Source organism: Microtus ochrogaster, chromosome 6, assembly GCF_000317375.1.
Source record: "Microtus ochrogaster isolate Prairie Vole_2 chromosome 6, MicOch1.0, whole genome shotgun sequence".
In the NCBI taxonomy this organism is placed as follows: Eukaryota; Metazoa; Chordata; class Mammalia; order Rodentia; family Cricetidae; genus Microtus; species Microtus ochrogaster.
In genome coordinates this window covers 2,841,691-2,862,959 of record NC_022013.1, presented here as the reverse complement: position 1 = coordinate 2,862,959, position 21,269 = coordinate 2,841,691, and the positions used below count along the sequence as shown (strand labels likewise).

General features: G+C 38.5%; 1 protein-coding gene across 8 annotated transcripts in view; it reads left to right on the top strand.

Annotated features, from left to right (window-relative positions):
• Ccnt2 (cyclin T2) overlaps positions 1-21,269 on the top strand; it is a 32,594-nt gene that overhangs the window by 5,804 nt on the left and 5,521 nt on the right. For 3 of the 8 annotated variants that reach the window (XM_005348238.2, XM_005348237.2, XM_026779593.1), the window contains exons 3-7: positions 10,871-10,999; positions 12,642-12,702; positions 14,371-14,433; positions 17,261-17,306; positions 18,829-18,992. In XM_005348238.2, coding sequence (XP_005348295.1) covers positions 10,871-10,999; positions 12,642-12,702; positions 14,371-14,433; positions 17,261-17,306; positions 18,829-18,992 — 463 coding nt within the window. The other 5 variants (XR_258277.3, XM_013346682.1, XM_026779594.1 and 2 more) reach the window with 5 other exon arrangements.

Below are 21,269 nucleotides of genomic sequence, written 5' to 3'. Positions count from 1 at the left end.
GTCTGGGTTACCTCACTCAGGATAGTGTTTTCTATTTCCATCCATTTACATGCAAAATTCAAGAAGTCATTGTTTTTTACCGCTGAGTAGTACTCTAATATGTATATATTTCATACTTTCTTCATCCATTCTTCCATTGAAGGACATCTGGGTTGTTTCCAGGTTCTGGCTATTACAAATAATGCTGCTATGAACATAGTTGAACAAATGCTTTTGTAATGTGATAGGGCATTTCTTGGGTATATTCCCAAGAGTGGTATTGCTGGGTCCTGGGGTAGGTTGATCCCGAATTTCCTGAGAAACCGAAACACTGCTTTCCAAAGTGGTTGCACAAGTTTGCATTCCCACCAGCAATGGATGTGGGTACCCCTTAGAGGAGGCTGTTCTTTATCAAGGAGCACTGCTCCTTTCTTCTATTTCTCTGTAGAACATGCCTGTTGGCTGTAAGGGTGGGGTGTTTTGTTTGGGGACTTTACTCACTGTTACATCACTGGTGCCTAGAGGAGCCCTCACAGAAGAGGTTCTCTGAATTAGACTGTCAGAGAGACTTGGTCTTGGTTCACAGGTCTAGTAAATGTGTCACCTTCATTTTCTTTATATAAATACACTCCCCACATAGATGCATTTAAAGCAGTGGTTCTCAACCTTCCTAATGCTGCAACCGTTGAATACAATTCATCATGTTGTGGTGGCCCCCAACCTTAAAATTATTTTTATTGCTACCTCATAACTGTAACTTTGCAACTTTTATGAATTGAAATGTAAATATCTGTGTTTTCTGATGGTCTTAAGTGACCCCTATGAAAAAGGGTCATTCGACAACCCCCCAAAGGGGTTTCTGCCCACAGGTTGAGAGCTGCTGGTTTTAAGTATTTCGTTATTAAAAGTTATAGGTGTGGAGTAAATGAAACAGTAGAACAGGGACATAATAAATCTTCCCCTGCCTTATAGTATTAGCTTCTAACCATTTGGGGGCCTCCTTTCTGAAATATTTTTGCATATATAACTGTGTGTGTGTGTGTGTGTGTGTGGCATCACAGAAGTTTCTCTTTTCCCCGTAGTTCTTAGCTCTAGCACACAGCATTAAGATGGAACACACAGACTTGGATTTTAATTCCTAGAAGATGTGCTGTATAGTTGTTACCTTTTGCAGTTGTAATGTTCTACCCAAATCCGTGGGTCCCCACAAAAGCCAACGAAGGAGACCGAGTCCCATATGTAAAAGCAATGAGCTTTTATTTTAATCAAGTTTGCAAACTCGGTCTCTCTGCACGTCCAACGTATTGGAATATCCGGAGAGCCCTGAGCTCAATTAGAATTGGGTTTCTATAGTAGTAAAGGTGGGGATGAGGTCTGAGGTTCAGGACCCCTGATTGGCTGGACATTTGTCTAGGGGTGTCCTGGTGAAGTGCCCTGGCAGGTGCTCCTATCTACAACGGTTGGAATGTCAGGCATTTCCTTTGAATGGTCTGCTCTTGGGTGAGGGTCGGGTAATCTCAGTTTGTGGTGTTTTCCTGCTACCAGGTATTGCTTCAGGGTAAACTACTGAGACTCGGGCCTTTATTTTTTTATTTTTTATTTTTTTTTTTTTTTTTTTTTTTTTTTTTTTGGTTTTTTCGAGACAGGGTTTCTCTGTGGCTTTGGAGCCTGTCCAGGAACTAGCTCTGTAGACCAGGCTGGTCTCGAACTCACAGAGATCCACCTGCCTCTGCCTCCCGAGTGCTGGGATTAAAGGTGTCGGGCCTTTATTTAAAGTTATCGGAGGCCAGAGTCCCAAGTGATAATAGTTGGAAGTAAAGAACTTGCTTTGAGTGACTTGCCCAGACTTAGATTATCATGGCTGGCCCCCACAGTAAGAATTCAACTCAGGGCCTCAAACATACTAGACAAGTGTTAATCTAACTGAGCTGCCTCCCAAGATAGGAGGTATTATTTTGTAAGATGGCATCAGGAGGCATGGTGTATCAGTTTTGTCCTCCAGGAGATGTTTGTTGTTGCTGGGGTGAGTGGGTGTGGGGTTATTACTGGTGTCTAGTGCACAGAAGCTGGGAATGCTCTTCAACAGTTTATAAACACAAACAGTTTATAAACACAAAGCTGAGCCACCTCCTCTGGGGGGAAGGGCAGGGGCGATTTCACTAGTCCTGAAATTGAACAATTCCGGATTAACATAAAAAATTGAGTGGAAAGGGGCAAAGTGAATGTCAATGAAAGCTCTGTTAACTCCACTAAATTAATTGCAGGTTCATGTCATTTCTTATAATAAATCATTACATGTGCTATTCTCCAAGGACCATAATATGTACATGATTTCTGTTTTTTAAATTAAGGACTCTAGGGACAGTTTGGTATTTCTAAAATTTTAACTTTGAAGTTTGTCTAACAATAGACACTGCCTTCATGAACTACTGTGTTACAAAGCTTATTTGAGCATGCTCCACATTTCCTGTTAGAAAGGTATTTGTACTTGTCTTTTAATTTTGTTTATTGTAAATTTGTTAATCAAATATCAATTTAATTTTGCTCTCATTATCTTCTGGTTTACTTAATAATTTCATGAAAGGGTTTTTTTTTTCTTTGTTGAGACAGGGTTTCTCTGTGTAGTCTTGGTTGTCCTGGAACCCAAACCAGACTGGCCTTATAGAAGGTTTGTCCCATACTATTCTGAAGAGGGACTTCTCTTAATCCTTAGATGTGTGTGTGTGTGTGTGTGTGTGTGTGTGTGTGTGTGTGTGTGTGTGTCCCCTAAACACTTGGTGTCCTCTTTCTTTTTTTCATGCAAATAAGGAAGATAGGAATCATGAAGGTTTAATTTCTTGTCTGAAGTCACTCTGCTACAGTGACAAAAACAAGACTAACTCAGATGTGAACTCCATGTCTTAGGTATCTGCTTTTGGGGCATCTTTGTACCCCTGAAATTTCCCACTGAAAGCACTGTCAAAGGCATTGTTAATGTTTTAACTATGAGGTTACTGTACAAAGTATGCTAATAATAAAGATGTAAAGCTGGTTGCTTGGGCATTCATTTACAAAACAGCAGGACCAATGTTCCACAGATTGAGATCATAACAATGTGACAAGCAAAAATGGGATTTGCCATTTTTCTTGTAAATATAGACGGTGTAAACAGTGGTGTCCCTTAAGGAAGTATCCCAGTAGGAGAGAAGAAAATTACCTAAAAGTTAGAAGTCTGATGTGAAGTGACTAGGAACAAGTAATTTGATCTGGTTAATACTGATGAATGTTTGCTTTATCTTCCTGGATTGAAACTGGGAGGTCAGATAGGCACTAACCGAAGGTGGCTATGTGATACAGAAAATGTAGTGATTGCACTAGGAAACTGGTTTGTAATGGATTAATTACAGAACTCAAGCAGTATGAAATAATTCCTACTTTTGTTTTAATAGGCCTATATTTTATCTTGTTAAAATAGTAACATCTGAATTGAGATACTGTATCACTGCAAAATGCCTCATTTTAGAGACCTAAAATAGGACAGAAATATAAACTATCAGATTTAACAGGTTTTATATTGATCTTAGGTTATTGAGCTAAGATCATCTTATCTGAATTAATTTTATTTTTAAGTGGTTTCCAAGTGTCTTGTTATTTGTGGGTGAGTTTTTCTGTTTAATAAGTCTGTTTTAGCCTGTAGATACTGGTGTATCAACCCAAACTGTTGGAGCTCAGCTGTAGTGTAGGAACATCTGTGCACTAAAACTAATTTTAAAATGGAAGTTTTCTAAATGGGAAAGATTATTATTTTCTGCTTAAATCTGAAGATAGTGAAAACTGATAAATGAGTTGTGCATGAAAAAACAACTTGGAGGACAGGGAGAGAAAAATCTGTAGAAGAACTTCTAAAGATTTTGGGCAGTCATTAAATGTTCAAGAACTCAGAGAGGCTGAGTTTTCCTGAACCTTTCCAAGGTGGATGTTAATAGTTATTTTGTGTTACTCTAGCTATTGAAGAGATCTGATATCTTTAGCATTGGTTGCTGTTTATTATTTTGTAAAGCTTTATTTATTATGTAAACAGTGTTCTGCCTGCATGCATGCCTGCCAGAAGAGGGCACCAGATCTCATTACCATGTAGGTGCTGGCAGTTGAACTCTGGATCTCAAGAACAGTCAGTACTCTTAACCTCTGAGCCATCTATCTCTCCAGCCCCTTATTTATTTTTAATAACAGAGTCTTATTATGTACCTCTGGCTGGCCCATAACTCACTGTGTAAACCAGGGTGGCCTTGAACTGCTTCTGTCTCCAGTGCTAGTATTAAAGGCATGCACTGCCATGCCCAACTAACATTAGCTTTATTTAAAAGTATCTTTGTTGAGAGATAATTCACAGACCATAAACTTCATTCATTTAGAGCCCTTAATTCAAAGCAAATCCTATTATACCACCATCACAATACCAATTTACAGTATTTTCTTCCTATTCAAAAGAAACTGCCCCATAGCAAGTATTCACCAGCCCCTTCCCTCTATGCAGATCTAGTTAGTGCTAAAATTAATTTTATTTTCGAAGAGCTGCCTGTGGTGTGGCATCATTGGAACTTGTTTCCTCTCACTGCTGACTGTTTGATCTGTCATGTGCCTGCTCTGGCACTCCTGTCAGGTAGTGGACATTTGCTTTGTTTCACTTATCAGCTTTATGAAGAGCAGTGTGTTAATTCTGGACTTCAGTGTCTTCGATAGCTTCTTGAAGCACATTTCAAGGAACCTGCCAAACTGTTCTCTAAAGTAGTCACACCATTTTATCTTCTCAAATTTTGTTTGAGAGTTCTAGTAGCTCCACATTTCAGGGGCCTGGGGCTTTATGTGTATATGTATTATTTATATAAATATTCTATATGTATTGTGCTTTTCACTTTCTTGACAATATTATTTGTAACATAAACATCCAGTTCATTTATTTTTAGTTTTTTCTGTGCTTGTGTTCATGTAATATTGGTGTCATATGGGAAAACCCCTTGACTAATTTAGGATCACTAATATTTGTGGTTTTGATTTTTGGTTTTGTTTTTAATTTTTAAGAATTTATTTCATGTACTCTCCTTGGTAGCCATTTGTTGCCCACTTTCCTTGCTCTTGCCCTGTCTGCAGAGTGTGTGTAAGTAAGAGTTTGCAATGCTCGCCCTTGCTCAGGCCCATCTTACTTATATTAGTCCAGTGTTTTATCTATGTAGTAACAGTTGATAAGGACATTCCTTAAAAAAAAATATGTGGATACAAGCCTGGAATCTCAGCACTTGGGAGATGGAAGCAGGCACATATGCAGTTCGAATTCTTGATCTAAAAGTTGGAGGCCAGCTCTGGCTACAATGAGACCCTGTCTCAAAAGGCAAACAAAAAAAGTAAAAAGTGGGGGGCTAGATTTAATTTCAGTATGGAAAATAAGTGAATAAATAAATAATACGAAAATAAATTTTATTTTGCTCAATTAAACAGAATATTTATTTGCTGTAGGGTCTCATGTGTCCCAGAATCTCTTTGAATTTATTATGTAGCTGAGGATAACCTTGAACCTTTGGTCTTTCTGCTTTTGCCTCCCAAGTGATTGGAGTATAGACATGGACTGCATATCTGGCTTTTATTTCTGTTACAGATTCAGCTCTTAGGCTTTTGACACTTTTTCAGTTCATTATTGTATATGATGTAAAGTAAATGTTTTTCTTTTTCTTTTTTTACGTGTTACTATACAGTTATCCCAGTTCAGTGTGTTATGTTTGCCTTTATTATCTCATAGACTTTTAGATTCTACACAAGCCAGGTGAAGTGTCCACTTTTGGTAGCACTAGTGAGACTTTTTCAGAATCTGCTCCCACTCCAGCCATACACTTAAAACTAATATAGCCTTAGAGTGTGAGTCTCCCAAGTTGGGTTTGTATTTGTTTGGCTTGGTTTTGTTTCTAAGATTGTTTCTCTTGATACTTTATTTCCATATGAATTTTAAGATCAGTTTGTCATTCAGGTTTGGAAAGCTCTTTATTGTTGTCTAAGATTTGGGGTTTTTTTTATGTATATGGGTGTTTTATCTTCATATATTGCATGTACTACCTGTGTGCTTGAAGACCAGAAGAGGGCATCAGGTCTCCTGGAACTAAAGTGACAGACTGTGAGATACTGTATGGGTGCTGGGAATCAAACCTGTGGTCAGTGTTCTTACAGTGCTGAACCATCTCCAGTCCTATGTGGTTTTGCTCATTAACTGTAGTGTCTGTTACAGGAGACAGCTATGAAATTCCACCTAGCCTTCAAAGTATAAGCTAATGTTTTTCATTTTTCTTAGAAATAGATTTATAGTGTTGAAATACTCCCCACTACACAACTTTTCAGATGACAGATTGTGAAACATATTGTTTATAGTACTCAGTCTATAAACATCAGTCCTTATTTTCTGTGCTGCTTTTCAACAATATTGAATAGTAATTTTTAGCCTATTAAACCAACTACCTTTTAAATGTAATGATTTGTTCCAAACTGAAGATTATTTTAAATCAATGTGAATTTTTTTGTGACAGTATCTTGTGTATAATTATATGAATGAGAAAACAACAGATGCTAGACTGAGTCACGATGCTTTCTGATCCTGTTACCAGGGCCTCTTACAGGAGAAGTGAGGTCGTGAGCACTTTCTAACATACTGCAAACAGTATTGGTTCAATTGGTTCAGACTTAGAAATCTTTCCTATGGTAAGAAATGGGCATTTTGGTTAGTTCCAGTATTTCTGTTTGTGAGTTTTCCCTTGCCTTTCCTAGTATTGAAGTTCTACTTCTACCCTTAATCTGAGGCCTTTCTGTGTGTGTTTACTCCTTTTCCTGAAGTATTTATAGTCTCTGCCAAGTGCTTTTCCAGTTTTTAGCTGTGATTAGAGCCAAGTGAGTATTTATTAATGCAACCTTCTTTAAAGGCACTAAAAAAAACAGCTTTTCTAATTTCAGTAAGGGTGGCAGAGATCAGATAATGTACAGGGGAGTGAATTAAAAGAACGAGGGAGGCGTGTCCTCCTTACTCTGGGAGCTTTAGAATATAGCACAACCAATTAGAGTGAGCCTGCTGCTAGTTTATTTGCAAATTTGGCAACCTAGGCTCTATGGGACTTTTCTCAATCCGTCATTTAGTTGTGGCATTCATACTCATCAAGACTTATAAATCAGCGAGGACCAAATGGAGTCCTTTGAAACTTCCTACAACTGAGTAATTAGCTCAACCTTCTGTTAATTCAGTTGACTTTGCCTCCAACCATCAAAGTTGAAGCTAGCATTGGAGTGAAGAATCTTGTCAACAGTGAGAGGGTGTTAATGGCAGAGAGGGGAAAGAGCAGGAGGAGAGCAGATGGAGGAAGACTCAGACGAAGATGTAGGAATAAAAACACATAAAGGAACAGGCCAAAGGGAGCGAGGAGTGTGAGTATGAATCATTGAAGTGTCAGTATCTCAGTGCTTCAATAGACTTAGGTCTGCAGCAAACCCTTTGAAAAATTGAGTTTAACTTGAAGCAAGAAAGAAGGGCATTTTAAACATAAGCTTCTTTTCAATTTAAAATTAGCACTAACAGTGCACAGTTTTTTGATCTCACATAGTAAAATCTCAGTCATGTTCCTATGGAGTACTTACTACCCAAAGTGCCTTGCATATATTAGTTGTATCCTCACCACAGCAATATAAACTGGTTCTAGTTCCTGAGCCACAGAATAATTGTCCTGTGCTACTCAGATAACAGTGAGGATTGCAGTGAGACAGTCTGGCTACTTGGCTACAGCTGACTTCATCACCTCTCCTCTCATCTCCAGTATTTATATGATACATTTTCTGTGAAAATTTGTCCTGGTTTGAAAGGGGGAGGGGGACTGGACATGATGGTACAGCACACTCTAGTCCCACCCTTCAGGAGGCAGAGGCAGGCAGATCTATGAGTTTGAGGCCAGCCTGGTCTACACAGTGAGTTCCGGGACAGCTACGTAGTGAGACCCTGTCTCAAATGAACAAACAATGTATAAATAATCAACTTCCTTGCACTTTTCTTTAGCTGGAGTAATTTGAGAGTTTCTTGAACTGGATATTAGAACACTAAAGTTTGAGTGCCTCTCTCCAGTGAACTGAATCCGTTCCTGTTCGGTCACCGAAACCAAACTATCTGTACTTCTTAATAATGCTATTAATTCTTTGGCTTTAAACCATGTTAACATTGCCAGAGAATGTTGGCAGCTTTCAAAAGTTTGCTCAGCCTTGAACACTACAGGGGCTGCTATTAATGCTTCTGTTGCCCAAAACTCCAGAAATTCTTCTAAGCTGCCCAGAAGTCAGTCTTCCATATGGAAAGCAGTAGTACCTGGTATGATCACCTCCCTTAGTCAACCTTAAAATTAAAGCCTCAGGTCCTGTTACCAGTTATCTGTCTAAAAAGGTGTTTGATTTTGTTGTGCAGCCCTGTTGGGGTAAGATGTCTGTGAGCTGTAGAGGTATAGGATGGAGTTAGTGGGTTTTCCAGGAACTGGGAGGAGTGTTGGGTTTAGTATTGTACTGCAGAAGAAGACGAGACTTACGGTGTTTATGAGGACCTATAAGACTTCCATGAGAAAGTATCGGTGTCCAAACCAAAGATTCCTGCCTGACTCCTTGTATGCTTCATGTTTTAAAAAGCAGTGTAGCGCTTTGGAATGCATTTGAGGCTGTCTTATCTTCTAAGGAGAAAAGTTGCAGAGTTTGAGAGTGATGTGGGTTTTATGTTTATTTATTTATTTATCTATTTATTTATTTATTCGAAACAGATTTTTCTGAGTGTAGTCTGAGCTGTCCTGGCATTCAATCTGTAGACGAGGCTGGCCTCCCTAGTACTGGGATTCAAGGTGTGAGCTACCACCATCCGGCTATCTTTGTTTTTTTTTTTTTTTGTGTGTGTGTGTGTGTGTGTGTGTGTGTGTGTGTGTGTGTGTGTGTGTGTGTGTGTGTGTGTGTGTGTGTGTGTGTGTGTGTGTGTGTGTGTGTGTGTTATTTTTCTTGGTAATATGAAGAGAATGGGGAGATACAACGATTGGGAATTGTGTTTAAGCAAATAGGAGAACTTCTGTAGTTGGGAAGGAGATTTAAATCTGCCTTGGTTTTTTTATTTGGATCTCTATTGCTTTCCTCTTCTTGTTATTATTAGCATTTGAAGGCTACATTACCTAGCTGTTCCCCTTCTAGATTGTATGCAAGATCATGAATGCAAGACTGGGGAAGCACTTATCTTTGTTTTATTGAGGACCTTTGAGAGTTATTGAACACACAAATTGTAATAGAAACCAAAGTTCAATGTGGTAGCATACCCCTTTAATCCCTTTGCTCAGAAGTCAGAGTCAGAGGATCCCTTGAGAGACCAGCCAAGATTACATTGTGAGACTGTCTCAAGTTCTACAGAAAAAGAGTTTCTCAAAATCATTTCTACTCTACTTACTCTAGTGCTAATACAGTTAAGCTGGAAAAGTCCCCTTCAGATCCACAGTCCAATATGGATTTCTTATCAGTCACAAACGTTTTCAGAAAAGGGTGTTCCTTCCCCTACACTGGAGGCACAGATCAGTTAGTGATAAGTTTTTCATCTTTCCCCACCTCCCATCATTGCTGTGTTGTGAATGATCCCTTTATACTAGACAGATGTTTGTTTGCCTTTTGAACAATAGGTACCTGCGTCTTAACATCTAAAAGTTACCTTTCTGTGGGGAATTTTTGTGTATAATTTTTTAAGCTTTGTGTATGTGTGTGCTTTGCCTGCGTGTATGCCTGTGTACCATGCCGTTGGGGTGTAGAAGAAGGCATTGGAACCCCTAGAACTGTAATTACAGATGGTTGTGAGCATGGTATGGGTGCTGGGAATCGAACCTGAGTCAAGTGCTCTAAACTGCTGAGATGTCTCCAGCTCCTTTGTGTAGAATCTTTTAAAAAAAAAGAATTTTTAGTTTGTTTGGTTTCTGAGTCAGTAATTGTTTGGTTTATAATAATTTAAGGAGTAGGTAGTTGTTGAAATTTGTGTGTCTCTATCATCAATGCCAGTGTAATTAGTGCTATCTGTACTTATACCCCAAGAACTTGCCTTACTATACTTTATGGTGTAGGAACTTTCCAGATCTCCTCTTGGCAAAGGTTCTGATCTCTGTCTTTATTGTGTTTCTCTTGTTTTGTTTGGTTTTGGTTTTGGTTCAGTTTTTTAGCTGCTTTTATTAGTGTAGTGAAGTAATGAAGATTCTATGTAGCCTGTTCATTTTTAGAATTCTTTGTGTTGTGCCCCATAAATAAGATAGCATGACTTCTAGCCACACAGGAAGCTGGTACTGGACTTAGGAAGCACTCAGAAGTAGTGAGCCGAAAGAAGAGGCAGTACAGTGTGCTTGGCCTTTTGTCTCAACTCTTCTAAAGCTGTGGTATCACTTTGTATTATTTTTTCCTTTACTTCCACTGTATACACACTAATACTAATGTTTGTTTGCTTGTTTTTTTACTTAACCAAGGTCAAAATCTTATTTGCAAAAAAATGTAGTGAATAATGACTTAAAACTTGTACTAATGGTCCTGTGGCGCTAAATCATGAGAATCCCAGTGCCACACACATTGATGCGCAGTGTCTGGGGAGAGGAGAGAAGAATGAGAACTAACTACATCAGTGCTGGAGACACACAATTCAGTGGTAAAGCATGTGTTTAAACGTGCAGATCTCTGGTTTCGTCCCCAGCACCAAAGAATGGGAAAGCTTTTACTTCAGTCTTACTTTTAAATCGATGCCAATGTATACTTCATGCTATAATAATATATTCCTTTCTTTGCCTGCTTAGCCCCAGGAAGTAGAGACTATTCCCTAAATGATCAATTATAAAAATCTCTTCTGCAGATAATATCACCTACTGCATTGTTTTTGGCTGCAAAAGTGGAAGAACAGGCTCGAAAGCTTGAACATGTTATCAAAGTAGCACACGCTTGTCTTCACCCCCTAGAACCACTGCTGGATACAAAATGTGATGTATGTAAAAATGGGGGTGGTTCTGTTGTTTTCATTTTCTTTATAACTTTGAATCTAGGAACTATCTGACAAATGCTTTTTTTATGCTTCATGAATTTGTATGTCATTCCTGAATTATATTGCTTTGAATCATGCTACTTGATTCACAGTTATTTTGAAGTGTTTGCGAATTCAGAAACTGTCTTGGAGTCTCTATTGCTATGAGAAGACACCATGACCATGGCAACTCTTACAAAGGAAAATATTTAATTGGGACTGGCTTACAGTTTCAAAGGTTTAGTCCATTATCATCATGGCAGGGCATAACGACATGCAGGCAGACACGGTGCTAGAGGAGAAGCCGAGAGTCCTGCATCTTGATCCACAGCAGCAGAAATAAAAACTGTGTGCACTTGGGGATAGCTTGAGCATATATGAGACCTCAAAGCCCACCCCCACAGTGACACACTTACACCACCAAGACCACACCTCCTAATAGTGCCTCTCCATGTGGACCAAGCACTCAAACACATTAGTCTTTGGGGGCCGTTCCTAATCAAACCTCCACAGTGACTGACCCTCACAGCATACCTGCACTGGAAAGGATAGGTCCTTTGTGGCCTCTTGGTAGGTGTGTCCAAGACCAGAAACTGAGTAACTCTCCAGTGAAACAGAGGAAGTAAGACTCTGGTTTATTCTAGTTTGGTTACCCTTCTCTAGTTCTGTGACATCCTAAAATGAGACCTGCAAGTGTGGGCGTTTACAATTTTTCTAGCATTATGGGTAGGTAAGTCATTCAATCGGATTCTTCACCCACTTGGTGGCTACCAAGTTTTCTTAGTTCCATTTGATTTAGGACAAGTTTAAAGTCCTAAGTTTAGACTCTGATAGAAGATTGATAAGTTAATGCTGACCTTTAAATGAACAAAATAACCACTGCATACATTGGATAATAAGCTATTGTAATTGTTGGACAGTAGTTCTCATAGTTGCTGTTAGAATAAACTCATTCAAGTATATCCATGCTAATGTTTTAAAAATCAGCTTAGTGACATTAAAGGTGATTTCACTGTCTGGGGTTAGTGTGGTCTCAGAAAAATGAGCATTCATGTATGTGTGCATGCATTTAGAAGAGATCTACCTGGGTCTAGCCCTGTATATAGTTAGTCTAGGCTAGCCTCAAACTGAGTTATTCTGCCTCAGCCCCCAAGAGAGTAGCCACCATGCCCATCTCAAATATGATCTATTGACTTCCTTCTCATCTGGGTCAATTGTTAGGGCCCTAAGACTGGGGTGGCAGGAAAATCTCTGTATTCTTTCTTCCAAGAGCTTTGAGAACGGGAGATTGGTTCTTGGATTTTAAGGAAAGATTCTGTGATAATTTGTGTCTCTATGGTGAATGGATGACATTGATCCAGGACTCTTCAGTCGGGTTTGAGTTAAGTGCTCTTCCTTGACTTGATGCTCCTGTCCTTGGTGTCTAGAGGCAACAGTACCTGTGAATACTATCTGTATTAGACTTGTCCCAAGAGCAAACATGCTCCATCTACTGCCTTGTATTTGTAAGCAACTACTGAACTCTAATCCTCATGAGGTCTAACAGTCTAGGACTCCAGTGGTGTTGTATTTATTCTAAACCTTTCATACCATTTTTGTCTGACAGGCTTATCTTCAGCAGACTCAAGAACTGGTTTTACTTGAAACCATAATGCTACAAACACTGGGTATGTGCTCATATCATTTTGTGTTCACTAATGTAATATTTTAAACAAAAAATTTTTAGAATAGCTTCTTATTAAAGAAAGTTGTTTAAAACTAGTTTTGGGCCACGTGGTAGTGGTGTACACCTTTAATCCCATCACTTGTAGGCAGGCTCTGTGATTTCAAGACCAGACTGGTCTACAGAGCTAGTTCCAGGACAGCCAGGGCTATGAAGAAAAACCAAAGAAAAAAGAAAAGAAGGGAAAAGGAATGTTAGATAACAGGCTGAGGTCAGATAAATACAAGCTCTGGGGAGATCCGAATTTAAATCTTAAGTTTCTGACAACCATTGTAACCTGGGGGCAGTTTTCTTACCTTTTACATTCCCATTCTCATATATGGAATAAGATTTGCTCTATTATAGCAAATTTTTTTGTCTTTATTTCACTGCTATTCCATTTTCAAATGTTAAATAGAAATGTAAGTACATACCTCAGTACGTATCTCAGCCCTCAGGAGGCAGGGCAAGCGGCTCTCTGTGAGTTTGAGGGCTTCTAGTACTACATAGTAACCCTGTCTGAAAAATGCAAATAGAAGCATAGCTACATGTGCTGACAGATTTTTATTATAAAAGTAACTTATTTAAAGCACATGAATTAAGTTTTATCAAAAGATACAAAAGTGGAAGTTAGAATCCAGTTATTTGACATAACGTCTTAATTACAAAATTATGTATTACAAACATTTGATATTAATATATTATAAAACATAGATGTATTTTTATGGTATGAAAGCATTACATAGGAGCTGAAAGTAGGAGTCAGGTAGAAGAACTCTCAGCTTCCATGTTCATGGGCTGTGTTCATCCCCAGCACCACTAACTAAGTAGTCACTGTACTATGTTCATGCCTTAGGACGCATTCGTAAACTCAGAATGGATGCATGCTATTTAAGTGTGCATTAAAAACATCTCTTTGAAATGTTATTTTGCTAGTTAATTACAAGAAAGATGTAAATAAAATACACCTTTAAACACTGATTACTCATTTGTTAGATTTTAGACTAAGCATTCTAAAGATACTAAGTAGTAAAAGCAAATATCTTGCCACATGGAAGAGCTGATTGGATATTCATTGAAAACTTTCCAACCCTTTTCCTTAAGTTTCTGAAGCTGTTTTTAGAAACGGCCTGCCTGTGTAGCTCACTGTCCGCATGATTCTTATTAGGAGATATAGCTGTGCTTTATCTCCTTTGGTTTAACAGTAAAATGAATAGAGCTGCTGTATGTAAAGTTCTTTGATGCTGCTGTTGGCAGCAGATGTGTTTATGAGAAATTTTTTCCCACATCCTTCTGAAACAAAGATTCTTAATGTTAAAAGGAGAAAATGTGTAATCTGCTGCTATAATAATAATTTGATGATTTGAACTCAGGTGAATTAAAACTCTGAATTTTAAATCAAGATAGCCATGATATTTTTTAAATAATTGTCTGTTTTCCTATTGAGACATGAGACACTAGTTATCATTTATTCTGGAGGGTAATGGACATGTCAGCAATGAGAAGCTTTAATGTTGGCTTTGGATTTCTCTTTAATACTGAAGAGTATACTAGACATCTTATGGGGAGCTGCATTGCTCAGGCAAGTATTGTAGTGGTAAGTAGTTGGGAAAAAAAGTGCTTTTCATTTCAGGTTTTGAGATCACCATTGAACACCCACACACAGATGTAGTGAAATGCACCCAGTTAGTAAGAGGTGAGTGGTCCCTCGGCCATCCGGGATGAGTGTTCTGTCCTCCAGGGTTGCTATGGACGCTGTGTGCTCTTCTAGCCTTTCGTTGGATTTTATTAAGAAGGGAAAATGTAAGCTGGGGAGTGGTGACACACACCTTTAATTCCAGCACCTGGGAGGCAGAGGTAGGCAGATCTCTGTCAGTTCAAGGGTAGCCAGGGCTACTTAGAGAAACGGTGTCTCAACAGTTGTGGGGGGGTGTAATTTTGAAATAGAATTCATCAGCTTCTGTTTGTGTTTCTCCAAGTGCATTTAGTTACTTTTGTGTGATAATAGGGAAAACTAACAAAGCACATCATAATGTTTCTATAATGCCTTAGGTAAACAGGAGCCCTTTGTGTTTGTTGTGGCCCTAGAACTTCCCACAGGTTGCCTATGTTGCTTGTCTGGTTCTGGATTGTTTATGGGTACATCACAGCCTCTGGGGAGCAGTCCTGTGTTTTTTCCTCCTTTTGAAGATAAGATCCTGTGTTTTTGGTATCTTGCAGGATTTTTAAACAAAATGGCTAAGACTTTTGAAGACCTTGGGATTTTTGTCGTTGTTTTGGAGAGTGTGTGTGTACGTGTGTGTGTGTGTGTGTACATTGTAATATTCTCATTCATTCTAATTCATAAATTGAATTTCAATTCATAAAATTGAATTCATTTTATATCTAGATAGCACTTTGTTTTGCTACCAGCAACACTGGAAAATAAGCCTAGGGTCTCCATAACCAACACCCTTGCTAACAAAGTAGAGTTCTAAGATTTTTGTGGGGTTTTTTTTGTTGTTGTTGTTGTTGTTTTGTTTGTTTGGTTGGTTTTTTGTGGGTTTTTTGTTTTTCAAAACAGGGTCTCTATGTAACAGCCCTGGCTGTCCTGGAACTCACTTTGTAGACCAAGCTGGCCTCTAACTCACAAAGATCCTCCTGCCTCTGCCTCCCAAGTGCTGGGATTAAAGGTATGCACCACCACCAGTCTGCAAGACTCATTTTTTAATCCTAGGATCACATTATCAGTGAAATCACTTTGTAAACCACAATATTTTAATTATGGTTCCTGTTCTTCACAATCATACAAATATATTTTGTAGCACATTCTCTTGCCTAGTAACAGTAAAGTACAAACTTAAATAGCTAACTTACCTAGTTGTAGATGTTAAATTAAGAAGAAATGCTGGGAGGTTGATCTTCCTGAAAATCTGAAAGAATAGTTTTTTGCAAGGTAGCAGACCATGTAATTTACTCTAAATCAGGAACCTAATGAAGAAAGACATTAGTATGTGTTTAACAAAGGTGTATGTATTGCTTTAGGAAATAAAGCTGGATTTTAAATTAACACTTTAAAAAATGCAAATTTGATACAGAGAGAGTACTCAAGAGAGATCACAGTGGGTGGGGGCTCTGTCTCATCTTTGAGGTAGCTGAGCTTCCTTCCAGGCAGGTGGATCTCTGAGTTCAAAACCAGCCTGGTCTACAGAGCTAGTTACAGGACAGGCTCCAAAGCCACAGAGAAACCCTGTCTCGAAAAACCAAAAAAAAAAAAAAGATGTTCTTTTATCTTTAGTGTCTTTGTTTCCTTCCCTGTTGCAACTTTGAACTAACAAGACTACTTTCCCTTCATTCCTGTTTAGATACAGCCCTTAGGAAATGTGTTACCACAATTGAATGTTTTTATTATTTTATGGGGTGTTTGTTTGTGGGTATGATTCATATAAAGCCCTCACCTCCCACTTCACATGAGACATTTGCTACTTTGCTGCAGAATTGGCTGTTGTCATTTTACAGGGACCTTTCACTCTGATCTCTCCTTCCCTCCCCACCAGGAAAGAATACCATACTTAAGTCACACTGCCTCCAAGACCTCTGGTGCTCTGACAGTCTTCCTTAGCACAACTCTGCCAGACCCAGTCCCTTTTGTTAAATCCTCCCTTGATGATCACATGGGGCAGCAGGGATTTCAGGTGCCAAGAGTGACAACAAGGAGGGGAAGGAGTCTGGGGACTAGGGGGGGACTAGGGAGGGTGGGGTTTGGGGCTGCCAAGCTAAGTAAACAGTGATTTTGAACAGAAGGGGTGGGGGCTGGTGGGGTCCTTCTTATTGGGAAGGATATGGGGTAGGAGAAGGGGAAGAAAACCTATTCAGTGTCTTACAGAACTAGTTAGAAATTGCTTTCCTGTTGGGGACCAATGTTGGAAGTATCCTTATTCCCCTTAGAAAACTCCTCTTTCTAGGTATTATCTTTAATCGGAGTCTGTAAATTAAAAAAAAAAAACAAATGTAGTGGGGCTTCCTACTTTTTGTTATTAATGTGTAATAATGTGATAAAGAGGTTTGTGCTCTGAGTTTGGGGTGGGGGTTGTTTTGTCCCATTTTGAAGGAAATTTAAACCAACCTAAATATGATGACAGGCTTAAGTTTGGCAGGCAACTCTTTGTATTTTGTATTAGACTTCAAAAATCTTTTCTTCTTCTTCTTCTTCTTTTTGTTTTTTGTTTTTTTTAAATCCAGGAGAATGCTTTATTTCAACTTTTAGCTGACTAGATGCTTAACTTAGTAACAAGTTTAGCCTAGCTAAAAGCAAATCGGCTTGTTTCTCAGATCTATGGGGGATAGCAAGAAACATTTGAGTGAATGTTGTTGAAGATTTTCAGTAGTATAGAAAATGATGGCGCTCTTGTGATATTTGTAAGTAGTAAGTAAAATTTACTTTTTGTGTACAAATCTTTGATGTTTTGTTGTATTGAGAGTTTTGTGGTGTTTACACATTGAGGCTGATGATATTGTCTTCGTTCTTCTTTCTTTTCTTACAGCAAGCAAGGATTTGGCACAGACATCCTATTTCATGGCTACCAACAGGTTGTTATCCTGACCCTCTTTGTTGCACTGTTGTAGCACACTATAGCTTCCTTTAATGCAGGGCCCCCTCAATGTGTCTCTTGCCCTTGTTGCAACAGGAGACTGGACCATCTACTGTGGTGGTACCTTCCTGGTTGCTTTGCGGTGTATTGTACAAGGGACTTTGGGCACAGAGGGGTTAAATGCACACTGTGAAGTGTAGTGGTGCTTTCTGGTGGCATATTCTCGATTTGTGAGTGCATAAGTCTAAACTTGGTAGCCTGAATAGCAGCTAAAGATTACACAGAGCTAAACTTAACCTAGAAACTTGGTAAGTATAAAGCTATTTCTAGTTTACAATTATAGTTAAATGACATTTCTTTTTTTTAATTTTCACATTTGTCCAGTCTTTTAAAATAATTGCTAAAGTTTCTTAAGTAAAATTTATGTGATTTGAGACTTGTTCTAGATAATATTCCAAACAGTAAATTAGAAGTCATCAAATATCATCAGTGCCTAGGCTAGCAGAGATACAGTGTTTATTCCAGAAGTCCCGATTTCCATTTATAGAAAGTGAAAATGTAGTATGTGTTTGTGTGTTTCACCTATTCTAAACTAGAAAAATAGTTTGAAGGAGGCTCTAAAATTGAATGCATAATTCTGTTCTGGGTTGGTATTATTGTTGAAAGTTTTTTAAGTGGGAACTGTGGAAGTACACCAAACTACCTTTTTGGTGTAGCAAAACTTAGTTCTCTAGCAATGGTGTCATTGCCCCTGTCATCCCAGCACAGGAAGATCAGGATAGCAGGGTTGTCCTTGACTATGCAAAGAGTTTGAGGCCAGTCTGGTCTACACGAGACCCTGTCTCCAAAAACTATTTTAAAAAAACTTTGCTTAAAAAGCTAGCCTGTAAAATGTCATGTGCTCAATTTTTGGTATATAATGGAAAGTAAAAATAGTATTTCTTAGTATTAACCTATTTTGAGCCTTGAAATTTTTTTTTGCAAAAGGTAAGTTCTCTTTGAGGCTTTTCTGGAAGGGGACACAGAAATGTATATGAACAGGACTAACAGCTCTGACATACTAAGAAGTACTTTTGCTGTTAAGTTACATCGAATGGTCTGATCTTTGTGCCATTAAAATTGCTTTGTTTTATAATGTCTTTACGTTTTTTTATAATGTTAAAAAAAACAAGATTACCACAAAAAAGGTTTAAAAGGTTGTATTTTATATATGATGATTATTTTAAATATACTGTTTTACCTTTGTGTGATTGTTAGGTTTCAAAACAAAAAATGATTAATATTAATCAGTTATAAAATATTACTATCCTGTGGAGGGATGAGAATAAGGGAAGTGATCTATATAAAGGTTTTTATTATAATTTTCAGTAGTGTTCACTCTTAATTTAATAGAATATTGTTATGTAAAGAAAAACACTTCTGATTTTATGTTTGCTTTTGTCTTACTGGCAAATGTTTTTCTTTGTTTTACATATTTTGAATTTTTGTGGCCCTCCACTTTTAAATCCACTCTACACCAGTTTGCATCTTACGACCTTCTGTCTTCAGTATAAACCCACGGTGATAGCATGTGTATGCATTCATTTGGCTTGCAAATGGTCCAATTGGGAGATCCCTGTGTCAACTGATGGAAAGCACTGGTGGGAATATGTGGACCCTACAGTTACCCTAGAGCTGCTAGATGGTAAGCAGAGGGAAGAGGTCCTTTCCTATGTGAAGACTATAGTGTAAGCTTTTTCTGCATATGCACTAGCTACCTGAAGCAGTTGCCAGTGTTGGTCAGTCCACATGTACACCACAGTGGCTCCAATGTTAATCCCAGATGTCCTTTAATTTACTAGTGTTCGGATTTCAAAAGATAATGTCTCTTTACAGCCTGAATTTAATTCCATTTTAGTAATTTGATGGAAGAACTTAAAAGTATAGAGTATGTTGCAATAAGGAGCCTATGAACCATATTAACCATGAAATGTTTACTAACCACCAGTTCACACAAAACCTTTTTGGGGTTCCTCAATAAATAGAATTATTAAATTTAATTATTTTGATGTATGTATACAAAATAATATAATGAATGAGTTTCACTATGGCATTTTCATATATGTATTTTATTCTAATATGTCTCCTTGCCTCGTTAAATACTGTAGGTCGGTGGACCGTGAATAAAGATGGACTGGGTGTGGTGACACATACTGTTAATCTTAGTAATTGGGAGACAAAGGCAGATAGATCCTGGGTTCAAGGCCATCTAGAAATACACAGGGAGACCCTGTCTCAAAGAAATAAAAACAAAGAATAAGCTGGAGATATAACTTACCGGTTTGGTTTTTTTCAACTAGGACCAGGGTGTAGCTAGCTAGGTAATGGATGTGTACTCAGAATAGATAAAGTCCTAGGCTCAATACCAAGCACTTTTAGAAGTGTAAACTCACAGATGGGTACTAGCTTCCTATATAAACTGTGAAACATTAGGCCAAGGGGTTTCTTCCTTGTGATGTTCTCTTACATTATTAATTAATTAGGAGACAACTAGGTACAAGTCCTACCAGTTATGAACCTGAGATTTGAGGGTCTCTGGTAAGAGACAGTGGTAGCTGATTAAAAAATAAGATAAATTGTTAAGGTGCGTGAGTGGCACTCAAGCAGGCGCTAGATTTCAGAAAGAAAATAGACAACAAACAGGTGTTCAACTTACCTGTTTTTTAGGCTTCCAGTCTGTTTACAAGAGGAGGGCTGATGGGGAGACAGGGTTTACCTCGATTACTACTAAAAGTACTGACTTACTATAGAGAGTGCAGAGCCCTGAGTTCTAGAGTTTGTGAGGCAGTAGGGTTTCTATTGTAAATATAGCTCCACGTCAGCTGAAAAGGAGCCACAAGCAGTTTATAAGCCAGTAGTGGGTCTGCAGGTCACATTTGCCTGACTATTGTTGGCCTGCCCCACTTACAAAACATGTTGAGGTTTTTGGGTTTTTTTTCTCCCTCTTGGGAGAAATAAGTAAATCTCCTTCCCCCCCCCCCCCCCCCCCATGGTCACCTTTCATGCTTTTTTTTTTCTGTTTTTATTTATTATGTATACAGTATTTTGTTGGTATGTATGCCTGAAGGCCAGAAGAGGGCACCAGACCTCATTACAGATGGTTGTGAACCACCATGTGGTTGCTGGGAATTGAACTCAGGACCTTTGGAAGAGCAGGCAATGCTCTTAACTGCTGAGCCATCTTTCCAGCCCTCGTGCTTTTTTTTTTTTATCTGCATCATATTCTAACCAACTAAGGCCAGCTGAAGATGCAATTTTTAAATGGTTAGGGTGTTTTTTGTTTGTTTGTTTGTTTGTTTGTTTTCTAGTTTATTTGGAGGAAAGAAAATCTAAAAACCACCAGTAACGGTCTTTTTATTTGCTCCCCCTTTGCCCTACCTTGAAAAAGTCAGGTTACTATGTCATTGTCTTGCCTTAGCAGTCAGTAGATTATAAGTAATCTGCCTTTTTTCTTGTTTTTTAGGTCATATCTAAGATATTATAACCTTATTGTTATCGTTGACATGAGAGCCACCTGTATTTTCCTCCACTTCTATATAGGCATAGGCTCAATTTCATTATTGATTTGGAAGTTGGAACTCAATATATTAAAATAGCATAATTTCTGTTTAGGTCAAGCTTTCTTGAATTGTCTTTAGTATTCTACTATTATTACTTCTTGAAGCTACTCATTTAGTAACTGCCCCCAAACAGCATTGGCTTAGATTTAGCCTAATTATGAGGGTCTCTGTGTGTGAGTGTGGGTGCATGTGTAAAGTGGTTTATATCTCATTCTGTCTGTAGATTAGCTCTAAGGAAGAAAGACCTCAGTGAAGAAGTCCCTAGGAGCTGAGCCAGAAGAGTCAGTTTGAGACCATACTCCCAGGCCAGCCTAGGCTACATGAGTCCCTGTCTGTTGATGGTTGGGTAGTGGGTGGGTGGG